Raw genomic sequence first — 18,199 nt, forward strand, 5'->3', positions numbered from 1 at the left:
CGTTGAAGGTGGAAGCTAGTAGGCCTATTTATGCTGCAGCTAGCACTAGCAGCATCCCAGTCTCGACAGAGACCTCACTGCCCGGGCCCAGAAATGACAGTGGCCTTGCTCGTCCTCATCTACCCTGCCAGCACTCTCACTAGAGGGAATGTCCCTATTCTCAAAATAGGGACATTTCCTCTAGTGAGAGTGCTGGCATTCCTTCTCCTCCTTCTCCTCTCCCAGAAAACCAAGATGACGACTGCCAGAGACCCAGCGGTGCTTATGAGAGCGACCCCCCTTCTGTGAACACCGGTAAGCCTACGAGTGATGAAACGGATCGCCCTGACAGCGTGGAGTCCGAGTTCCAATGTGTAATATAAATAGGCTACTAGCTAAATACTGTATATAGCCTAAGGTAGGCTAGACCAGGGTTTCCTAAACATGGTCCTGGGACCCCCCAGCAAGGCCACTGTCATTTCTGGGCCCGGGCAGTGAGGTCTCTGTCGAGAATGTGATGCGGCTTCTTTTCTCACGGCAACGGTTTTGATACATTCACCTCTGAAGGTAAATAATGTACTTACATTCAGTAATCTTGCTCTGATTTGTCATCGTGAGGGTCCCAGAGATAAAATGTAGCATAGTTTAGTTTGATAAAATACAGTTTTATATTCAAATGTAGGAACTGGGTTCTAAAGTTTGAACCTCTGCTGTTTCCTTGCTTCAGGTCCTGAGCTACAGGCAATTAGATTTGGGTATGTCCTTTTAGACAAAAAAAATAAAAAATGGTCTGATACTTTTAACATGATAAAATGACGACCAAATATAAATAAACATGTACCTATTAAAGCAGAGCTACCGTCTACTTCAAGCACTAGCACCACAAAGCCTACCGATAAGCAGCCGCGTAGACGTCGCAATTTCAGAACCATTGACAATGATCGGTAGGCTATACTGTGTGAGTGGCTGACACAGTCACATGTTTTAGGGGGGTCCAGAGAAACTGTGCTACTCCAGGGAACTTACATTGAGTATGTGAACCCCAACAAGGTTTCTGCACCACACAATATGAACATTTGAATGAAATATAAATACAATTAAAATAACAAGGGATCTTTTGAGTGGAACCACAGCTTCACATTCATCAAATGCTCTACATGTTATAGGCATTTATGATGAGTATGTGTTTCCCATCGCAAATGACTTCCTATTGTGCGTGTCAATTTCCAAGTACAGCTACAGCTGTTCGCTGTATGTGGTCCACTGGGGGTACTAATTTATAGTTTTCGCGTGTAGGGAAAAGGAAGATAAAGATTCAGCTCCTAATTGATTGAAATAATGTGTTCCCTTTAACACCGTATTGATAATTGATTATCAGTTGCACTAATTTCATAAATTCTAAATGAGCCAAGATGATGAAATGTTTGAAGTGAGAACAGCTCATTGAAACATACGTTTGTTTAGTGCTTATGGTTTAGTGGTTTAGTGCAGTATCGTCCCCAAACCAAATTCATTTGACAGTGCTTGTTACTAACCCTGGTTTCCACTTTTTGCTGCTTAGTAGGTTTAGAGAAAACACACTATAGAGCTCCCTAGGGGCAGAGTGCAACACCAATCAAACAATGTTTTCTACCCAATGCCTCACATCAAATTCGCCCAGCTATGGAGAAAAACCTCAACTCACACTCTGTTTCTTCGCCTCGAGCTGTAGGAATGGTCTCAATTGAAAATAACACAACTCTACCTTATTACAAACAAGACAGGTATTCATATAGCATCAGCGTGCATTTTCCCAAAACTCCATTAGTACACTGAATAGTGGCAGTAGCAGAGTTATGCTGTATATGATACAACCAAGAAACTCAACTTTACAACACTTTTTTTTGTGCTATTCCAGAAATGTAGTAACCGGCTGGTAACGTCGTAAAAAAGTTCCCCTTGTGAAAAGACAGGCATTGGTTTGATGCATTGCAGTAGCCAATACACTTTCCATAAATATAGACCATCATTTTCTCCCTACACCAGGGATTTGTCACTCATCTTAACATGAAAATGTCAACAACAACAGTTTGATTGTTGGCTAGCAACACCAGCCCCCCTTGTTATGCACTTTGAAAATAAGACAGACACCCATTGCAAGACGTCCACACTTGTTTCAGGCCATGTTGTTCTTATTAGCAAATATTGAATATCTCAAAATCATTTCACGGTCTGTTTGGGACATTAATTAGGCATCCCGTTGGTTTTCTGATCATTTGTTTTGAGGGGGAATTAGAGGTTCACCAGATAGCCATTAGAGATGCAGCAGTAAATATCTTTGGGAAGTGGGAATAAAAACAGCTAGGGTCTAATCTATACAGTAGGTATGAAAAAGGCTCCACATGAGTATCATGTTAATTACTGATGTTATAACAGCTTTTGTAGCTGTTATAAAAAGCTGCTAGAAAGGCATTATGGGGGCCTACAGTAAATGCATACATAGGGGACCTACAGTAAAGTGAATTTATACATTGGGGGCCTACAGTAAACTGTTACCTATAGGTCCAATTCATACAGTAGGTATAACCATGACTGCATGTGTGGTATCGGAGTTCATTTGTAGCCTGCTATTCTCAGACGTCGGAATAGCTTGGCAATGTAATACAACTTGAGTAGAATATAATTTATAGTAGAATGACAGCCAAGTACAATAGAAAAAGGACTGAGTTGCATGATGGATAGAGGCCTGGAATACTTGGCGAATGAAAAGCAATGTTTATGACAGGATAACAAAAGGTAAAAAAATATTAAAAAGGCACCTGGTCTATTAAGTGTTTCTTCTACTCGTACTCTACAGGTGTGTTTCATTGAAATTATTCATCACCATTATGGAAAAACATACTCCATCCTGTCAAGTTTAGCTTTTACAAAACAAATATTTTTTTATCAGAAACCTATCCTTTAAGGAGAGAGTGGAGAGCAGAAGGACCTCCCTCACTATGCTTCCTATTTCTGGGTTACACCTAGCTCTCTCACTCTCCCAGACTGGTTATTAAGTGGTGGGAGGGAATGGGCCAGTCAGGAGAGATGGCTGCTAGGTAATGAGATGGGTGACGGGCGCTCACAGGCCTGGGTGACAGGTGACAAGGGGGAGGTTAGAGGAGTGAGGTGTACCAAGGGCTCCTACTCACTGTGGCCTGCTGTTTCTCGGCTTGTTCCGTTGCCTCGTCCAGCTGCTTCTGCAATGCAGTCTGGAGGGACTTCATCTCTTCCCTGTTGAGAGGAAAGGTGAGAAACACTCAGTTAGCACCTATCCTTCTCCTCTCCAACTCTTCTCTGACTTCTCGCAGTGGCGAGGCAGTAGTAATAGTATCTCAAGCACTGACTGACTGACTGACTGACTGAGCACTGAATAGGATAAAAATCATCAAATCAATTCATGCGTATTTTTTCTACCAAACATTTGTGATAGAATGCGTGACGAAATACCAAACTTAAATCCAGAATGCCGGTATACGATTACAGCAGCAAAGAATTATTCCCTTTGACTGGGCTTAGTGTAGGTTTAGAGTTTAACTACATATGACATGGTCATGGTCTATCAGTTGTGCAGTCGAGGAGCAGCATCTGCAGTCAACAGCACTGTGTGTCAATCTCAGAAGGAAAAGTCTCTCTTCACTACTGCGATGCCCTGTCATATTTCACATGCCAATGGTTGTGTCTGTTGGCATGAGCCCAGTCAAGCAAACATTTTTCTTTTCCGCTACTTGGGATTTCATTTTTCTGATCTCACCCTAAAACCAGCACTATGACGTTTTAAGGGGAGACAGAACCATTTTTAAGAAGTTAGCGTGGAATGAATTTGAGGTTGACATTTAAGGAGGGCCCAACAACATTTGGTGCTGTAAATACGCTTCACCGATATTTAGAGACATTTGCCTATGGGCTACAAACAACCCAAAATTATTCTGAGTGACATTTTCCTCAGGCAACACAGCACTGGACTGTGTATAAAATAGTGCATAACCCATTATGGGTATTTGTGGGAAGGCAGTTATTTACTTTATTAACCAGAGCACAAAATTAAACCGGACAGAATGTTTGACTTGTAGTACTGTCTTCCCCCACCCCTCTGTATATTTCATTGGCCCCTCAAGTTGTCTGTATATTTGCAGTTTAAATATAGTAATTGGTTATGTACACGATTAGGTCAAATGTGGTGGTAAGGACGAGGGTTAACGTTTGTGTTTTTTCATATTGCTGACTACAATATGTCTGTTTTCAGCTTTTATAAAGGCTACAGTGTCTTAATTAAATAACATTTCTAAACCTGGAATGACAGCATCTTGTACATTTTCCGACATGTGTTGACTTGAGGATGTGGCTACCATGGTTTCACATTAGAAGAGTTGCTAGTTATTACTCCCCCCAAAGCAATCAAAAACATGATTGAAAGGTGTCAAAAACAAATGATTTTCCATAACTCAGTTGCCTGGATATCTCGTGAGGAAGTCATTTGATAATCATTCTTGGCAATGGAACGAATCAAATGCAGGATTAATCGGATTTAAAGTGGAACGCAGGTGGCTGCACAAATTGTCTGTGGACCAGGAGCCATTGCTCCAATAAAACATTGTTTAATGGTTTGTTTATGATTGTCATGTGTTGTTGATATGTTGGTTTGCTATGTATAAAGCAGTAGGGTATAAGTATATACTGTGTATACCAAAGGCTGAATTGCAGGTAAAATCACGTTGTGCTTGCACCATAGAAGTCATTAAAAGTCATGTTGCTCTTCAAAATAATCCATGTGGTAGCAATGTGCAATAGCAAATGGTTACGAAGGTTAGAGCTACCTCTGCTTGTGGCTGAGTTCCAGGATTCTCTGGACATCCTTCTTGGTCACGGAGTCATCATTTTTCAGTGTCTAGAAATGAGGAAGGAGAGCATTTCAGTCTCACAAGAGAAATTGGTTTATTATATGACCACTCACAGTCTCACTCCAACACTCCAAAGTGAAGGAGCTGATTCAAAGCCCTCATACAGTAGGAACGGAAAGAAAACAACAGTGCTCCTTTCGAGTGTAAATGCACATGTTGCTCCAAGCTGTCCTACAGTCTATACTCAGGCAAAAAAAGATGCGAATAATGATGATTATTTTTCGTCCATATTGTGTAACCCCTCATAGATTGATGTGTATGCTTTTACGAGGGTAGTCGAAAATACTTAGTGATACAACAAGTTGCAGTTTATTTATAAGCTTGTAGGAACTCATATAGGTTATATTCAGGTTTGGAGTGTAATTATGAATCTGACACTTTTTGGGGAAGAAAACTCTGGCAGAGAAACTTTTGAATACAATTATAGAAAATTCAAGTGGTACAGTATCTTGTTAATAATACATTTGATTCTCATTTCCATAAACACAATAATTGGAGTTCAATAATTGCAGCTCTGCGAGATTACAGAACAGTTTTAAAAATGTGCTTCAGTATAATAATAAGAAGACACATTCAGAAAAATCAAACATATTTCTGTATCACAAAAACTTTAATCTGGGTGCATCCCATCGGGATTTGATTTAGAGAGGTGCTGACACTACCATAACAAACCAGGGTACCTCCATAAGCAGTTGAGGTGCAAAGGAATGGCCCCCATTAAACCCTATACTTGCACACCACAGAGCAACTGCCAAGAATCAAAGCTCTATCAGACAAAGTTTAATTATGAAGGGTTGACCCAGCACCCAAGGGATGTCTAATTAAAATAATAAACACTTAGGTCAGTAAATCCCCACCAGAAAGGTTACTCAGTTACACATACATAATGGATTATTATAAAAAGTTATGGTTGATTGTTTCCCCCCCTTTTTAATAAGAGATCCATCCCCCCTCGCTTCTCCCTTCATCTCCCACCACCTGCTTTGCCCGGTACATTTGTACAAGGCACTGGGGACACTGCCATCCAAGTCTGCACATAATGTACAGTAGCTAACTGAAATCAAAGCCTGCCCCGAGGACAGTGGTAGCTTAGACAGACACACAGTGCCAGCCAGACCCGACCAAGGGACAATGAATGCCACCAAAAACTGTCAGGAGGACAACACCATGAACCCATGCTGGCCAGGGTGTAACGGGTACACTAGGAGTCGGGAAACAAGTACCGGGAGGGAATTTAATCATTAAAAGAAACATAGAACAAAACAAGAAACACAAGTAGTGTACAGACATATAACACAGGAACAGAATCAATAATGCCTGGGGAAAGAACCAAAGGGAGTGACAGATATAGGAGAGGTAATCAGGAAAGTGATGGAGTCCAGGTGAGTCTCATGAGGCGCAGGTGCGCATAACGATGGTGGCAGATGTGCATAATAATGAGTAAACTGGCAACAACGAGTGCCACAGAGGGGGAGTGGGAGTAGACGTGACAGTACCCCCTCCCTGACACGCGGCTCCTGCCGCGTGACGCCGACCAGAGGGACGGTCCCGACGCTTCTGCTGAGGTGCAGGAACCTGTAGACTCAGCTGAGGTGCGGGAACCTGTAGAGTCAGCTGAGGCGCGGGAACTTGTAGAGCCAGCTGAAGCGTGAGAACCTGTAAAGCCAGCTGAGGCATGGGAGCCTGACGAGCCAGCTGAGGCATGGAAGCCTGATGAGCCAACCAAGGCTTGAGAACCTGTTGAGCCAGCTGAGGCATGGAAGCCTGATGAGCTAGCTGAGGCATCCTCGGTAGCTTCGGCAATGGAAGCCTGACGAGCCAACCGAGGCTTGAGAACCTATCGAGCCAGCTGAGGCATGGTAGCCTGACGAGCCAACCGAGGCTTGAGAACCTATCGAGCCAGCTGAGGCATAGAAGCCTGACGAGCCAACCGAGGCTTGAGAACCTATCGAGCCAGCTGAGGCATGGAAGCCTGATGAGCTAGCTGAGGCATCCTCGGTAGCTGAGGCAATGGAAGCCTGACGAGCCAACCCGAGGCTTGAGAACCTATCGAGCCAGCTGAGGCATGGAAGCCTGACGAGACAGCTGAGGCATGGAAGCCTGATGAGCCAACCAAGGCTTGAGAACCTGTCGAGCCAGCTGAGGCATGGAAGCCTGATGAGCCAACCAAGGCTTGAGAACCTGTCGAGCCAGCTGAGGCATGGAAGCCTGACAAGACAGCTGAGGCATCCCCTTTTGCTTCCCTTGGACCCGACGTCACTAGTAAAAACACACACAAAAATCCCTGTTGTTTCCCTTTGGTGATGCGTACCGGGTACGCAAAGGGAGAACCAAAGGGAGTGACAGATATAGGGGAGGTAATCAGGAAGGTAATGGAGTCCAGGTGAGTCTCATGAGGCACAGGTGCGCGTCACAATGTTGGCAGGTGTGCGTAATAATGAGTAAACTGGCGACAACAAGTGCCAGATAGGGGAACGGGAGTAGACGTGACACCAGGTTACATGTCATACAAGTTCACAGGGTGTAATTGGGAAGTCATTGATTAAAACTGAAATGAAATTGACCCCCTGACTCTGACTGTTCCAGCCCTCCAAATCAGTCAGAGGAGCTACAGCCATCCAAGCCCACTAAAAAGAACACAGTGGCCCAGACAAACCCAAGGGACCACTGCCACCAAATTTGGCAATAGAGATTCCATTCAAGACTGAATATGTGACAACGGTACCTTGGCTAACATCTGAGAGACATATGTGTCTGCTGGTTCTCTGTGGGACACAGGATGTTGAAAGTAGAATTTGGACTGAAAATACTCATACAACCTAACGTCTTTTTCAATCTATTTGATCAATTCAATTCATTCCCTACTTGTTTGATGAGAACTGAAATGGAATCGACTGCAGCCCCGATCAGTGGCGATATACAGATGTATCAGAGAAAAATGTATTGCCTTGCTGCAGTGTACAATTTAACAACCAAATTACACTGGAATCTCAAGATCTAGGATTAGCTATGTTTACGTGGTCTTCCATCCAAGCTGTGCATTTACCAATTCTCATGAATTTATTTAACAGCATCCACTATGGGAGTGATGATCTTTATCATACATTTCCATCTTCTACCTCTCATCACCTGTCATTCCCCAATTCTGTCATTCCTATTCTGCACTGTGCTCACAGGAAAGAGTAACGCTGTACCGTACGTGTACATACAACATACTGTATACACAGCATTGACGGATCTGTATGTCAAAAACAGATGACATCGAGCTGTGGTAGATGTCAAGGGTAGAAGCTTAGATACCCTTTAAAGTAGACCTGGGTCATTCAAATCATTTCAGTGTTTGCTTGAGTCTGCCTGGAGTTCCAGGTGGACTGGGTTAGCACCGTTTGAACTATTCCATTGGCTCCATTGAGCCAGGCCATGTCAGTCAAGCACATCTAAAGTATTTGAAAGATGTCAAATACAGCACTGAAGCAAAAGAATAATGTAATATAAACATCCCCCATCAGCACCACACATGCACGTCCTGTCGCGAAAAGACACTTGATCATATCATTAAAAATCCTCTGCAAACTAGAACCTGAAAGGGTTCTTCGGCTGTCCCCATGGGGTAACCTGATGAGTAACATTTTTGGGGTTCCAGGTAGAAGCCTTTTAGTTCCATGTAGTACCCTTAAAGAGGGTTCTCCATGGAACCAAAAAGAGTTATACCTGGAACCAAAAAGGGTTCTCTTATGGGGACAGCTGAAGAATAATTTTGGAACCCTTTTTTTCCCCGAAGAGTGTAGAGACAGATTTCTCAACACTTCCACCTTGGTGTAATTTTCCAGTTTTTACAACTGCACCTCAACTACAGGACTTCCACTTCCAATTCGTATTCATATCAGGTGGAGGGATGGTCCAAAAACGCAGAACATATTGCTTATTTGATTTTAATAAACGAGGCCCCAGGTATGTAGTGGCTCATTATACCCCAGGACACCGGATGAGAAAAAGTGGATCACAGGCTGAGCTGAATTTCTAAACCATTTTTCAAGTTCTTAAACACAGCCTTTCGAAATAACCCCATGGTTCCAAAGGCACTCAAAGCCATCCACCTTTCTTTAACATCCCACTATAATCTGTCAGAAAAGAAACAGTGGGGCTCTAACCTGAAGGTTGCCTTTTATGCTGTCCAGTTCCTTTGTAGTCTTGGAGAGTTGACGCAGGATGCCAGTCCGCTCTGTGAAGACCTCCTTCAGCTTCTGCTCCAGCCCTTCATAGCCTTGTCTGTCAATGGAGAGAGAGAGAGAGAGAAGAGAGAGAGAGATTTCACTACTTTATGTCCACCGCCTGAGGGAATCAGTCTTTATTGGCACCCTTGGGAGTATGAGACGGCGTTAAAGCGGACTAAAAGTGTTGTGTCATTAGAGCAAAAAGGTAAAGAAGTACAAACACACTAATATCTACTCAATGCTCAGTCCTTGGTTTCGAGATAATAAAAAAAAAGCACTTCAATCACCTTATCAATTTGGGAAAGTGTTTTACTCCAATGTGTCATTTGACCAGAGGTCGGCCTCTGCATTTCTATTAAGTACAAATAATCCAACTGTCAAAAAGACTGAAATATCCACAGCACCCATTTGTCAAATGCCTTTTCTATTTCTTTATAAATCAAACTATTGAAATGTAAATGAGCACATTTTTTATGGTGACCTTGCCGAAAGGCAAACATTACTTTTTGTGCAAATGTGCATCAAAATTTGGTCATTACATTCTTGTCTGAGAATTCTGAATGAATTCATTCCATATGATACAAACCGGGAACATTCCAGAACATTAGCTAAGATTCCCATTAAGTTATAGTTAGGGTTTTATCTAACATTAGGATAATAGCATCCCTAAAACACTCAAAAAATGTTTTGGAAAAAAAAAAATTTATTCCAGAAAAATATATCTATATATCTATATAACAACCACCATAGAACATTATGGGAAAGTTCTGGGAACTTTCACATAACACATTTTAGTTTGCTGGGTATACTGATAAAAGATTCCGTTCGACTTTGTCCATACCCTTTGTGTACTATTTTAGGGGTATGCGTCTCTTACCTACCTAGCTTACCTATTGATATAACAGACATGTGGCTCTTGAACGACAAGCATACACATCAGCCAAGTGAAGTAGAGTTAGGGGACCCCGTGGTTGGAGGAGTAGGGAATAGAGAGTGAAAGCTCAGGAGTGGCAAATAAAGAGGCGAAGAAGAAACTGACAGCTCTGGCCCTTTGGGGCTACAGTTAGCCATGTGATTCTCTCTCTCTCTCTCTCTCTCATCTGTGGTCATAGATAAAGACATTGCAGCTTGCCTTCGTCTTCCCTAGTTCCAACTGCCAATATCAGATTGGAAATCTATGTTTATTGAACGCAACACCCTCATTTACAAACAAAAATTAAATGAATCAATCTTTTGGAAACTTCCTCAAGATCAAGCTGGTCGGCCAGTGGTTGTCGACGCAACCGGTCGTCAATTTTATATCGACATGCTGTGCATCACTGATTGCTTTCAACCCCCACCCCCCAGAATGGAATCATTATTTGCAAATGTTGTGTTACAAAAACATTAAACATCTCACTTTAACCACTCCCCTAATTTGACATTAATTTAAGGTGGCAAATAGACAATAAAAGCGCGATCTCTACAAGTCACAAGAACATCAAGGGCCCTCTACAATCAAAACCAGAAACCAGGAATTGTAGGGGAAAAACAACATCCTTCCAACACTGACGAAATGCCTGTAAGACAAACACCCACATGGCATTGCTTTGTCTTACGCTAGAAGCTCCAGAGGAAAGAGTAGAGCTCCAAGTGCAAGAAAATGTTACTTAACGTCTGGAGAAAAACAACAACCCGCCATGCAGCTTAATGAGCTTTACTGTAAACCCCTCTGAGAGTGGATTTTGGGGACCAGGTGTGGAAAAATAAATATACTGTGTCATTTCCTTGTGCTTTTGAAATGCAACACTGCTGCCCACCATATTCGGCTGAATCCGGGAGGGCTCCCCACCCGTTCGACCTGGGGCCTTGTTCCAAAAGTCTCATGCACCTCATGTCACAAATCCCATCACCGGATCAAGCACAATAACACATAAATCAGTAATAGAAAAGCAGCACCTAAGAAATAAATAAATAACATGCTGTAATGCATCCTGCGCATGAGTTGCCACCGTATGGCATCTGTGAAATCTATTGCAGGCTCACGCAACAGAGAGATGGGGAAATCACTCCCTGTCTGCCAGCTTATTCATTACCCAATGGAATTGGCCCATCCGTGGGAGGGAAATGAATAAGACTCGTAATTTGAGGCCCACTGAAACAGATCTCGCTATATCACATGAAGAGTCACAGATAACGGTAAAAAAAAACCTTGCGCATGGTCCGACATAAACTGTTAACTACTGCCAAAAATGGCGGCAGATTCATAATTATGTCATGACCTTTCTCCGACACCAGCGTCCGGGGAACCTCGCGGTTTCACGGATCTGTTGGACGAGAGAAAAGTGTGCTAATGAGATTCGGGGTTGTCTGACAAACAGTCTTAGGATCAGATACGAGGCCGCTGTCCTCAGAATTCTGCCGCCAGTGATCACATTATTAAATATTTTTTAGTTGGGCCTCTGCAATTTCCACATTCTTTTATATCCATCTTGATCTAGCATCTTAAGTCAAGACAGTAAAACACGACCGGCTCGAAATAATGAAAAGTGCCACACGCGGGGAAAAAAATGAAGAAAGATTTAGCTTTCTCCTATATGAGGAGCATCATCATTTATTGGTGGATCCTGCGTTAACTTCTTGCCGACAAACATTTCTCTAGCCTTGAAATCACAGCAAGTTTCTGAGTTATATGAGGTTGACCCTGCCAAGTGCTGAGCCGTGGGCCTGGAGAGGGAAAAGTGCTGAGGTCTACAATCAACAGCAAAACAACAGCTCAATAAGGGGAAGGAAGCAAGGCCCTTCCACATTCCCTCTCTGCCTAGAGAGCAGCTGCAGAAGCAGCTTGGTCTTCAGTTCAGTTGACAGCACTGGCCTGTAAACGCTCTATCGTAGCACCGGTTACCAGCTATTGACCCGGGCCTTTTTTAATAACGGCTAATAGCTTATGAGATCATTCAGCCTCTCTGGGCAACGCCGCGGCAGTCAACGTATGGAGATGATGTGAAGGAGGTGATGGAGCGAAGCCTTCTGTGAGCGTACATAAAAACAGTATGTAGGCCCGTCTCGCTTATGCACACTGGTGTGTGTAAAATCAAGAACGTGCACGCTTGTTGCGGGCACAGTTTTCAGTTGTGAATTCATACATGTGGCTGTGCACTACTAGAGGGATTAAAGGAGGAACCAAAAATAAGCGTAGCTTATTTGATGGTGATACTTCCATCCAGCTACCGTGCAATGCTTAATAAATCATTAACGAAGGCATCTCTAAATATTTATATCTGTTGTAGATTGTTGACGAAAAAAATGACAATTAAGTACATCCCTTTTAATCCAACTCTGTAACACAATACAATTTGAAGGACTACTTTTGCAAGACACTGTACTGTAGCTGGCAATGTTTCATAAAAAATCAATGACCTAAATGACAATTCATAAATCTTTGTTTTAAAATAAACAAGGTATACATTGATATTAATGGATGTACTGGAAAGGATCCACCAGAACACCAGTTGTAAGGATGTATGATAATACAAGGAATATGAATAATAAGGAATTCCCATTGTGGCCCATGTGAGGACAATCTGTAGATAGTATATAAACACAAAATGACACTGAGTGTACAAAACCTTAGGAACATCTTCCTAATATTGAGTTGCACCCCCTTTTGCCATCAGAACAACCTCAATTCGTCAGGGCATGGACTCTACAAGGTGTCAAAGGCGTTCCTCAGGGATGCGGGCCCATGTCGACTCCAATGCTTCCGACAAATGTGTCAAGTTGGCTGGATGTCTTTTGGGTGGTAGACTATTCTTGATACACATGGGAAACTGTTGAGCATGAAAAAGCCAGCAGCATTGCAGTTCTTGACACAAACTAGTTCGCCTGGCACCTGCTACCATACCCTGTTCAAGGGCACTTAAATCTTTTGTCTTGCCTATTCCCCCTCTGAATGGCACACATACACAATCCAAGTCTCAATTGTCTGAAGCATTACAAATCCTTCTTTAAACTCTCTCCTCCCCTTCATCTACACTGATTGAAGTGGATTTTACAAGTGGCATCAATAAGGGGATCATTGCTTTCACCTGGTCAGTCTATGTCATGGAAAGAGCAGGTATTCCTGATCTTTTGTAAACTCAGTCTTACTGATCATAGACTACTTTCGCATTGTTTCTTAGTAAATAAATTTAGAAATGCCTTCTTATGATTTATTAAGAGTTGCCCGGTAGCTGGATGGAAATATCCCCATCCGATAACACATATTTAAGAATGCACATCGAAACCAATATTGTGTGGCAAATAAACTGAAGGGGAACATATTTTACGACGCACAAGCTACAAAACCAACATCAGGAGTTATTTGTAAGTGCTAGCATTTAACCCGTCAAGTATAGGAGTTTATTTGTAAGTGCTAGCATTTAACCCGTCAAGCATAGGAGTTTATTTGTAAGTGCTAGCATTTAACCCGTCAAGCATAGGAGTTTATTTGTAAGTGCTAGCATTTAACCTGTCAAGTATAGGAGTTTATTTGTAAGTGCTAGCATTTAACCCGTCAAGCATAGGAGTTTATTTGTAAGTGCTAGCATTTAACCCGTCAAGTATAGAAGGAGTTTATTTGTAAGTGCTAGCATTTAACCCGTCAAGCATAGGAGTTTATTTGTAAGTGCTAGCATTTAACCCGTCAAGTATGGGAGTTTATTTGTAAATGCTAGCATTTAACCTGTCAAATATAGGAGTTTATTTGTAAGTGCCAGCATTTAACCCGTCAAGTATAGAAGGAGTTTATTTGTAAATGCTAGCATTTAACCTGTCAAATATAGGAGTTTATTTGTAAGTGCTAGCATTTAACCCGTTAAGTATAGGAGTTTATTTGTAAGTGCTAGCATTTAACCTGTCAAGCATAGGAGTTTATTTGTAAGTGCTAGCATTTAACCCGACAAGTATAGAAGGAGTTGATTTGTAAGTGCTAGCATTTAACCCGTCAAGCATAGGAGTTTAGTTGTAAGTGCTAGCATTTAACCCGTCAAGTATAGGAGTTTATTTGTAAGTGCTAGCATTTAACCCGTCAAGTATAGGAGTTTTTGTAAGTGCTAGCATTTGACCCGTCAAGCATAGGAGTATATTTGTAAGTGCTAGCATTTAACCCGTCAAGTATAGGAGTTTATTTGTAAGTGCTAGCATTTAACCCGTCAAGTATAGGAGTTTATTTGCTGTCATGCAGATTATGAGGAGACAGCGGTTTATATAGTGCCTCCAAATTCAGGCTGGATTAATTGTGTCATTAAGAGGGTGCAAATAAATAGTTGTAATAAGGGGGACTGCCCGAGGCTTGTCGAAAAATTCATTTATTTCTCTACCCAAGCGTGACTACCACCCAACACCTGTGACAAAATCAATCCGTCATGTTTACTGACTCTTGTCTTGTATAAACATAGCAGACAGCAGGGAATATTAATTGCGTTGTCAGGCTATCTGGCACAAAATCTTCTTTAATTGTTTGGTTGACGGACATGGTAAAACAATGGGTTCAGAAGAAGCTAATTTGGCATCAAATGTTGGTAAGACGACACCTAAGAATGGTGGACACAATGTGACGCAGTCCAAAAGGGTAATATATCCCTGAAAAATGATAGCTTGCTCATATTTTAAAGTATATTGATCCATGGCATATTCAGTGACAGCATCCAATGCCAGCTAACAGAGTTGTTTGATATGAAATAAAATATCCAATTGTATCTCCCTCCAAGGTCTTGCATGAGATGAATGTTCTCCATTTCATATTGATTTATTTTTCTTTGTGATTTATTTTTCTTTATATCTGAAATTAAAGAGTGGGGGTTCTGAGACTAAACGAGACACTAAAATGTAAATGTGCATGCCAATGAAAAAAACAAATCAGCTTTTTTAATTGATGAAAATGATTTAGGAACTTTCAAAGTGGCGTGTTATTTTATGTGTGTGCGTTTTTGTAATGTGATGACCCAATTTCTTTGTCAGTGACCTACTATGAATGGGCCTGAAAACTTTTGATTAATTGATTAACGAATTGACTGATACATTTTCCACAGATACAGTCAACAGTATTCTGATGATATTCCGTAATTAAAACTAAATTAGCTGTTCCAAGAAATATGTTGAAAATGTTCAACTATCTTTACCAGGTAGAAATAAGCACATTTTACTTTAATTTGTGTTAACATTGCAGACTAGTTTTTAGAGCAGAGAATGAAATATTTGACCTTTCATTTGGAATGACAAGATTGTAGTGTCAGTTCCGTTGGTTGACTTTCCCCAGTCTGTGGCCCCCATACAACCGTGACAAGACTAAACGAAACTTGAGCTAGATGGACTATTCTATTGAGGGAGTCCTAGATGACCTAGTTTTAAAAAATCATAGACTTTTCCCTTCAAGAGGCCACCCAAATAAGTTCCGAGGTAATTCTGTGTGTGTGTGTGTCTGTGAGTATTGTGTAAAATCCAGGCTGTATCACATCTGGCCGTGATTGGGAGTCCCATAGGGCTCCCATAGCGTCGTCCAGGTTTGGCCGGAGTAGGCCGTCATTGTAAATAAGAATTTGCTCTTAACTGACTTGCCATTTTAAATAAAGGTTACATTTAAAAATGAAAAATCCCCTGGCTGAACTGACCTGGACTGCGTCTTCGATGATCAACCGGACCAAATTATCTTAGGGTGGATCTTTGGGGACCAGTACCACCCCAAAATGGCCCCTGATTATCCATGTGCAGGATAAAACCATTTTCAGTGTCACCCAACCCAAGCTGGTACACAGCAACTGATACAATGGACTTGATTGTGGAGAAGATTTACAATAGTCTGAGCAAGGAAGTGAAAGCCCCATATTATCTGAAGTGAACAGGAATCTCTCGCAATATGCTTCTTCTTTCCCGTAGCAAGGCCAGCTAATTTGTTCATCACTTAAATTGCCTAATATTCTACAGTGTTCAAATTTGAAGACATTGAAATAGAAATACTTAGCATAATAAATTAATAATTCAATAATTTATTGCAGGCATTTTCATGCATAAATGTATGCCAATTACTTCCCTTGATGTTAAACACTCCATTCTGTTATTCCCTATGTGGAGACAGTATTATTTTTGGGGGGCATTCATTTACATACTGTATATGAATAACACAATAGTTATAAATGGATGTAATGACATTTAAAGGAAAATTCCACCCCAAAAACGATCTTTTGGCATTTGTTTCATTAGTCCATTGTTGATATAGTCACAAAATGTTTTGCATGTCAGCAATCAAGTTTTCAAGATATGTAACTTTCAATATACAGAAATACAGCCAGCAATTTCTCAAGCAAGAATTTTGCTAGGACTGTCTGGGTGTGGTCTGAGTGGGGAGGGGAAAACTAAAAACTACCTGTTATTGGCAGAGATGTTTGAAACTCTCTTTCTTATTGGTCTACTAACTATTTTACCGCCTGGTGATGGCAACAGGCAAGCCAAAACTCCATTCCAACAAAAGAGCAGCCTTTTCAAACAGCTTTTACACTAAAATGGCATAATCATCATTTTTACAATTTCACAATATTATTCCAACCTCATAGTGCGGATGGATGTGGCTGTTTCACCATTAAGGATTCCAGGTTTAAGCCTATCTCAAGGTAAACCAAATGTACCTGCTTGGAGGTGAGAGCTTGTCAGCATTCTGTCTGCTCTCCCCTCTGTCATGCACACTCTGAATCATTTTCACAGTAGACGTTCAACATGAAACCATCCTTCCAGCTGTGGCCACGTCTCAAAACGGCATGCTTTATTTAATAACACTTGGCCCGAGCCGTCTAGACGTGCAGCCTGCATTAAAGTGTTATCCGGCGAAGGGAGAAAAAAAAAACCTAGGAGGAATCGCTTTTTCTGGCAAATGTAATATCCAAACTGTATCACTTCTGTGCCTTTAAGAAATACGCCCTAGAACACAAAGAGACAAGGAGCGTCTTGCTCCTTCCCGCCTGATTTACAGACGAGTTGTGACTCACTCTCCCTTCCTGTGGTAGCATGCAGAAGCTCTCGACTGGGGCCTATTTTACAAAGAGGGCGTTAAAAAGATATCCCTAGATTTGACCAAGGTTGCCAGCTCCCATTAAATCGTTGATATGGAGTGTTTTGAATGCAGCGCCCACCAACATCCAGTTCCTGTAATGGTTTGTGTTGAGAAACCCCTGTGCAATTCTTGTGTTCCAATCAAGCGGAATGCCTTTACTCTTCTCTTTGAAAAGGCACACCTGCCAAACATCAAAAGCTACAAAGTATCTCTCTATTGAGGCTATAGATAATACACTTTCATTGTGTGGGAGAGAGAGAGAGAGAGAGAGAGAGAACACCACCTTTTCAGTCAAAGAAAATTTAGGCTGCTGAAAAGGCAGTACACACCTACCAACCAGGCAGAAATGTGTAGGAAGAAAAAGTCATAGTGCGAGTAGCATTCAGCCCCGTTCAAAAAAAGAATTCAACATAACATCTTGTATTCAGTTGAAATCCACTGATATCGTTTACTCTTATTAATTTAGAATGCTGTTACGGCCATGTAAAATATGCACCATATAGAATAGACTGTGGGGTGTTAGGGTAGCCTAGTGGTTAGAGTGTTGGACTAGTAACTGAAAGGTTACGAGTTCAAAATCCTCTGACCTGACAAGGTACAGGAAGTTAACCCACTGTTCCTAGACCGTCATTGAAAATAAGAATTTGTTCTTAACTGACTTGCTTAGTTAAATAAATATAAACTGTGGTATGAATCTTTTATATGGTTGTATGATATCAATATCTCTCAGTGTGCCAATGTAGAAAGGAGGCTTGTACATGCGAGGCTTGCCAGAGCAAGAGTAAAATATTTGACTTTGCATGCCTTTCTTCTTTGCATGCCTTTTTTAAAGCTCACATCTTTCACTCCTACTAATTAAAAAAAGGTTCCTGCTGTCGCAGAATGAAGATAAGTGTGTCCATGAACCCAGATACACAATGGAAAACGGCATAATATGAAATGCGTTATTTGAGAATGGTGGACTGAATGAATGATGGAATGAGTCAAGTCCTAATGTGATTCACTAAACGGGTTGGATAGAGCAC

At 41.5% G+C, this 18,199-nt stretch overlaps 1 protein-coding gene across 1 annotated transcript in view; it reads right to left on the bottom strand.

Moving 5' to 3' along the window:
• The window catches only part of LOC115112062 (leucine zipper protein 2-like), a 194,568-nt gene that overhangs the window by 71,605 nt on the left and 104,764 nt on the right, over positions 1-18,199 (bottom strand). The window contains exons 2-4 of the mRNA XM_029638774.2: positions 9,050-9,167; positions 4,815-4,885; positions 3,150-3,231 (exon numbers count right to left, since the gene is read on the bottom strand). Coding sequence (XP_029494634.2) covers positions 3,150-3,231; positions 4,815-4,885; positions 9,050-9,167 — 271 coding nt within the window. The remainder of the gene's footprint in view (positions 1-3,149; positions 3,232-4,814; positions 4,886-9,049; positions 9,168-18,199) is intronic.

This window comes from Oncorhynchus nerka, linkage group LG27, assembly GCF_034236695.1.
Source record: "Oncorhynchus nerka isolate Pitt River linkage group LG27, Oner_Uvic_2.0, whole genome shotgun sequence".
Lineage (NCBI taxonomy): Eukaryota > Metazoa > Chordata > Actinopteri > Salmoniformes > Salmonidae > Oncorhynchus > Oncorhynchus nerka.